At 44.8% G+C, this 7129-nt stretch overlaps 1 gene segment (V, D, J or C); it reads right to left on the minus strand.

Moving 5' to 3' along the window:
• Nucleotides 1–2634: 2634 nt before the first annotated feature.
• Nucleotides 2635–3357, minus strand: LOC120520026. The segment is given in 2 exon segments: nucleotides 2635–2987; nucleotides 3098–3357. Coding segments are annotated over 2 exon segments (396 nt in total).
• Between the last annotated feature and the right edge of the window lie 3772 nt (nucleotides 3358–7129).

The raw sequence follows: 7129 nt of genomic DNA on the forward strand, positions 1-7129 counted from the left end.
AACATGGTCGTCGCCTTTCCAGTCAACTGCCACTATTCACAAGCGAGGAGTGAGCATTGATGTCAGACCTATGTGAAATTTTAAAAAACTTTGATGAATCCACAAAGATGGTTAGTGGTGATAACGCTATCATCAGTGTAACCATCCCACTGCTGTGTCCACTGCTCACAATTAAGGAGGACGCTCTGAATGTGGCAGACGAGGTAAATGGGGAGGAGATGACACAGGGTGATAGCGAGACCACCCACAGTTTGGCTTCACAGCGCGACTTGGACCATGAAGAGGAGGAGGAGGAGAAGCTTCTGGAGACTGTTTCCTCTGCTACAGAGGGTAGTAGTACCACGTAACTTTAATTACATCTGCTCAGCGTGGATGGGAAGAGGAGGAGGAGGAGGAGGAGGAGGAGGAGGAGATGGAGAGTCATCCAGATGTCGACATCAACGTCTTGTCTGTTGGTACTCTGGCTCACATGGCTGACCTATACGTATTTTAGATAACACAGATTACTGGGTGTTCACCCTTCTCGACCCCCGCTACAAAGAGAACTTCTCATCTCTCATTCCTGTGGCGGAGAGGACGAGTAAAATGGTGCAATACCAGAAGGTACTTGTGGAGAGATTGCTCCAAAGTTTTCCGTCTGACAACGCTGCCGGCACAGTCCGTACTTCCTTATGCAACCGAGGAAGGGAGACAAGGGGAACACACAGCAGTTCCAACAAAGGCAGAGCAACACTATCCAAGGCATGGGACACTTTCATGACACCCCGCCAGCAACCTCACCCTGAAGCGCGGCCTAGTGGTACAAGGAGGGAAAAGTTTTGGAAGATGGTGAAGGAATACATAGCAGACCGTGTCAGCGTCTTAAATGATCCATCAGTGCCGTACAACTACTGGGTGTCCAAGCTGGACACGTGGCACGAACTTGCGCTCTACGCCTTGGAGGTGCTGCCGCCAGCGTTTTATCTGAGCGTGTATTTAGTGCTGCTGGTGGCATTATAACAGATAAGCGTATCCGCTTGTCCACTGGCAATGCTGACAGGTTGATGCAGATAAAAATGAACAAGGCCTGGATTGCTCCTGATTTCTCAACTCCACCACAGGAGAGCTGAGCTAATAAAGGCAATTTCAAAATATCTTTTATTATGGACTTTAAAATGCACCACACAAGGTATGTGGTTGACTCTTGTTGTCTCCTCTTCCTCCTCCTCTTCCTCATCCAGAGTCTATATATTCCCTGCACTCTCATTTTTTAATAGGGTCAGCTCAAGTGCAGGCCCTCAACTCAAATTTTTTATAGGGTGCGCTGAACAGCGTGCACTCGCATCTAATGTTACAGAGCGTCAGCTCATCTGCCGGCACTCACATATGTTTTAGAGCGTCAGCTCACCTGCAGGCATTGGCATATAATGTTTTAGAGCAGCAGCTGAACAGCATGCACTCACATATAATGTTTTAGAGCGTCAGCTCACCTGCAGGCACTGGCATGTAATGTTTTAGAGTGTCATTTTTCCTGTAAAATTGATTTTTTTGGGGGGTTTTGGGCGTGTTTTTGTCAGTCTGTAAAAGTGGCGTACAACTCGGACAAACTGGTTCCCAGCAGCGACTTGGGAGTCCAAGATGCATCCAGACATCATCCCCATGCTGTTCCTGGTCCATTTGGGTGGTGTTTCAGTCACTTTCTGACCTTTTCCAATGGACCAGGCACCCTCCCCTCTTCAGAGCAGGGGGTGCCTGGTTGTCTCCCATTGACTTACATTATAATTGGGTGCTCGGTAGAGCACATGAACATCGCGATGTGTTTGGACTGAACACCCAAACACCCGAACACTTTGGTGCTCGCTCATCATTAACAGAAATATAGAAAATTCTAAAGGGTTCACAAACTTTCAAGCACCACTGTATGTTAGGTGGAGTGGTGGCTCTGTGGCTGGGGATCTGTCGGCTTCTGGCTGCCATTTGCTGCTCACGTCCATTACTGTACTACAATGACACCGATAGAGAACGGCTTGAGCCAGTAATGGGGTGATAGCGCATTACTTTATTAAAAGGAGTTTTGTTTTATAGACAATAGTAATCCTTATGCATCTTTTACTTCTCACTTGGATTTTGTTACAACTTCTGATTTTAGTCTTGAAATAACAAACTCCAGTTTGGTAGGAGAACCTCACACGGCACAAACGTTCCTGTGCAGTTCTGGATATGAATCAGAAGTTATAATTCATCTACAATAAGAACTACAGCAGACAAGAAGCATGTTTTACTCTTATTAAAACAATCTGTTTTATTAAACATAACTTAGAACTCCATTATTTTTGGTGTTGCACTCTCACACTTTTCACACTTTCTCTAATATTTTATTCAAACAGCTTCCATATTTGACACAGGAGTAAAGCTGCTGCCTTGCTGTATAAGAATGTCATTTTAATGTCATTTTAAATGACGATGTGCTGTTGTATCTGTCATAACACATTTCAGCACATCAATAACTCTATAAATATAACCCTATCAATGGCGCCTGTTCATTTAATGGAGTTACCCAGAGGACTAATCCTAATTGACGTCTTTGTGTTTCGATGCCCCCCTGCCATCATTCAAGACCCCGGCTCTCATAATCCCACCTCATGTTAACAAGTATCAGAGACGGCGTGTCATGAAGCAGCACTTACTGTACGTCTCCTCATAAGTCAGCGTGACTCCATTCCCAAACACGGACCTCTGACTCTCCATCTTCAGACAATAATAAGTTGCAGCGTCACTTTTGGTGACATTTCTTAATGTTAAAGTCGCAGTCTCTTTGGAATAAGAAAAGACTCCATTAAAATAGTCAATGAACATCGTTGGTGGAAGAGCTGAGTTGTTGCCATAGACCCCTAAAGCCACTGGGGGCTGCCCAGGGTACTGCCGGTACCAGATGACCAGAGTGACGTTCCTCAGGTCACATTCAATCACTTCTGGGGACCCTGGAGAGATGAGCCTGGGGACAACACCTGTGAAAAAGGACAAATGTGCAGTTTAAGGGCAAGTTACTTGTGGTGGACCTACAGAAAAGAAAGAGACTCCTAAATTAAATGTAGGATCTCCATAAATAAATACTTACATGTTATAAAGATGGGGAGAATCACAACAAGTCTGATGTCCATTGTGACCGAGAGATGAGCCTTTGTGAGTTAGAAATGGCTGACGTGCTGGAGATGTGAGGACTGAGCAGGAAGTGGACGGCATTGGCCACCAAGTGTCAACGTGAAAACATCTAGAAATGTCTACAGAGCAGAAGAGCAGAGTGGAGTGAGCAGGTGGGCTTGAGAGACGTCAGAATACAAGACCTCCTGGAGTGAAGCTTTACACCAAAAGCTGATTGATGTCTTCTCACTTAACACAAAAACATCTTAGATTTAAATTAGTGAACAAACAACATGAGCCGATTCAGTCTTGATGTAAAATGGAAGATGTGACCTTCCTGTAGACTGTCATTGTGGTGAATGCCATTTAGAGGTGGAACACCTCACAGGTGGCGCAGTGGTGGTGCTGCTGTTTTGCAGTAAGGAGACTGTGGAAGATTGTGGGTTCGGTTCCTCCCTGTGTGGATAGCGCTTTGAGTACTGAGAAAAGCGCTATATAAATGTAATGAATTATTTATTATTATTATTATGAGACTGCAGATCAAGAACTGAAGTCGTCACTTGTCACCAGTAAGGTCATGTGACTCTGACGAGCTGCCCTCCTGTGTCCTGATGCTCATATCATCACTGAAGTGTTAAATTTGCAGACAAATATTAGTGCAGAGACACACACGTATCTTCTAATTCTGTTGTATTTACTGCATATCGTTTACCTAAAACAGCTGAGCAAAATAAGGCACTACATATAAAAGTCCACAGTTATTATAACATTTCTACTAAGCGATCATTTGAAAGTCACCTCATGTACTACTAATGTTCAATTCAGTATCCAGCTGGTGCTGTCAAAGTGCCACACTGTCTCGCCTGCTCTGAAGGTCACCAATGATAAAACTGAAGCTCTGGATCTCCAAGCAGCACATGAAGGTGAAGTCCATGGACGTGTCTGAGGTGTTGGATGTTGGGCTTCACTTCATGATATTCCACAATTCGCTCCTCACAGGCTCCTCAAGTGCAGCTCCACAGTCACAAACAAAAGGCAGGGAGACCTCAGAGAAGCCAACCATTTTAGGGCCTCAGTTCTTCAAAGATCTGTGTGAAAATTTTATAGCACAACAGCTCACGTGTATGCATGTGGGTGACACCTGCGTCATTGACAGCACACCTAAAGTCACTTCATGTGGCACTTCTGAAGCTACCCGTTGCTCTGCATCATTCCAGCATTTGACTTTTAGTAGCTGAAGATTATTTGGTTTTAGGAACAAACTGGGTCAGCCGTTCTTTCTTTCTTTCTTTCTTTCTTTCTTTCTTTCTTTCTTTCTTTCTTTCTTTCTTTCTTTCTTTCTTTCTTTCTTTCTTTCTTTCAGTCCCATTCCTGACTTAGTATCAGTATCATGCACTTCAGTACCCTCTTATACACTCGACACTTTACTATTTTTGACTAATTAAATGTCCTCTACTCGTCCCTGTTCATGACATTCATCAGCAGACCAGCTGACCCTGACAGGATGTTCTAATGGAGGCCATCACAGGTCTGCTGCCAACTGCCACAAACACCTCACTCATTCCACCAGCTGATAATCAGGATATATATTGTGGCAGATGACCAGGGACCTTGCCCCACCAGGATGCCTGGAGAATAGGAAGTACTGGGAAGGGTGCAATATCTCCCCTGGGATGCAAAAGGGCAGCCCCCCTGGATTGCATCGGGGCCACAGATGGAGCTTGGAAGCTGAACCCTGTTGGAGATCATGGCCATCGCCAGGTGGTGCCTGGACAATCCTGGAGCCCCGGACTGCAGCACTTCTGCCACACCAGGAAGTGATGCAGGACAATCAACAGGGTGCACTTGGAACACATCCGGGTGCAACATAAAAGGGACCACCTCACTCCATTTGGGGAGCAGGAGTCGGGGGGAAGAGGACAGAGACTGTGAGTGAAGGAGTGAGGTCAGCAGAAGAGAAGAAGTAAATTAAAAAGGAACTGAGTTATTGATTTGTTTGTGATTGTGCACAGTGTGCTGTAAAGGAAAAGAAGAGCAAAATGAAAGTGTGTGCTTTAAGGACTTGGGCGTCTTGTGTCTGTCTGTGTCGAGGCTGATCCTCCACAATATATATATATATACTGTATATACAGAGCACCTTCACGAAGTCTTCAGACGCTGCACTTTTAGTTTCTTAAATAGCAGCCTTGTGATAAAATCATTTCAATTCATTTTTTCCCTCATTTATCAATACTCAAAGTCCCAGAATGATAAAACAAAAACAGTATTTGCAAATGTATTAAAAATAAAGTATTCAGACCCTTTGTTTGCTATGACACTTGAGATTTGTCTCAGGCTCATCCCATCCTATTGGTCATCACTGAGATGTTCCTACTCCTCATGTGGAGGCCATTTGAGGTCATTTCAGTCGTTTGAGTCATTTCAGTTGACTGGCCTGATCAAGAAAGGCACACAGGATTGTGTTGAGGCTCAGATCTAGGAAAGGCTACAGCATGGACAATTCAGAAGTGTAAACTGTTAACCATAATTCTAATATGGAGGACATTCAGAACAACCAAGACTCTTCCTAGAGGTGGCTGCCTGGCCGAACTGAGCAAGTGGGGAGAAGGGACTTTGTAAGAGTGGTGACCATTAGTGATGAGAGCTCACTTCATCACAAGTTTGGCCACGTCATGGAAATGTTCAGAAACATCACTAAAAATGCATTGAAATCAACATGGAGAAAAGAAATGGAACTGGTTATGAGGGTGTTATAATGGTGCAAGGGTCTATTAAGTGGCCTGAGGGCTTGAGAAACGCCCTGTAATCTCTGTCAGACTGATTACCCCAAACTAAACACCATAAAGGTCCACCAATTAGCAACGAGTTAAAAACACAAACCAACCAAAAATCATTGCGCTTATGGAGTTCCAGTCTTCCGGGCACTGATTGGTGGTGTCATGCAGTGCTGGCTCCATTTTTTGACATTGTGCAGCTGGCACATCTTTTTTATTTCTGATCTACCTGTGCCACGGCCAGATTAAGAACCCACAGGCTGATGGGTAACTTAGCTCCTTACCTGAGCGTCGATCATAATTTTAACAATCCAGCACACGGACACTGGGACCTTTAATGAAGCGCAGCCTTTCTAGCTCTTGATTTTTAAGTGCAAGACTCAATATAAATAAATGAATCAATATTTATTTTATATATATATTTATTTATATATAGTATATTTTGTTTATATATATTGTGGCGAGTGGCTGGGGGTGGTACCCAGCTGGGACACCCAGAAGGACCGGAGGAGGGCTTATGCCTCCTCCAGACCGTGAGGGGCCAACCAGATGCCTGAGGAGCCCTGACCCTCAGCACTTCCGCCACACCCGGAAGTGCTGGGGAGAAGAAGACCAGGGACACCTGACCGGTACTTCCGCCACTCCTGGGACGGCCGGCGGAAGGTTAACGGGAAGCAACTGGAGCACGTCCAGGTAAGAATAAAAGGGGCAGGCTCCCTCCAGTCGAGGGCGAGAGTCGGGTGGAAGAGGATGGAACTCGGAGGAGAGAAGAGGAGAGGAGAGGAGGGGGAGGCGGACCTGAAGAGAGGCATTGAGGAAAGGGCCTGGACTGAGGGTGATTGGTGCTGCGGCACTGGGGTGAGAGTTTCACTGTGTAAATATAACCATAAATAAACGTGTGTGGGTTGAAACCAACGATGTCTACTTGTCTGTGTCCGGGCTGTTCCCCACAATATATTATTTATATATTGTATGTTTATTGATATTTATTTAAATTATAATGTAAACATAATTATTTGTATTACGAATCACAGATACTCAATTGTTTCATTGAGCTGGGGAATTGCTGAACAGGCTGCTTGCTGTCATGGGCCCCTTGAGCGCACACTCAGAACGCCCTGATGGTGGATCTGTGCAGATGCTTTGCACTTTTTTCTGTCATCATGAAGACACAAACACCTTGTGAACAGTAGTACATTTTTTAAATTATTATTACTTCTCAGGGTCTTTTGTTT

Source organism: Polypterus senegalus, chromosome 1 (assembly GCF_016835505.1).
Source record: "Polypterus senegalus isolate Bchr_013 chromosome 1, ASM1683550v1, whole genome shotgun sequence".
NCBI classification, from domain to species: Eukaryota; Metazoa; Chordata; class Cladistia; order Polypteriformes; family Polypteridae; genus Polypterus; species Polypterus senegalus.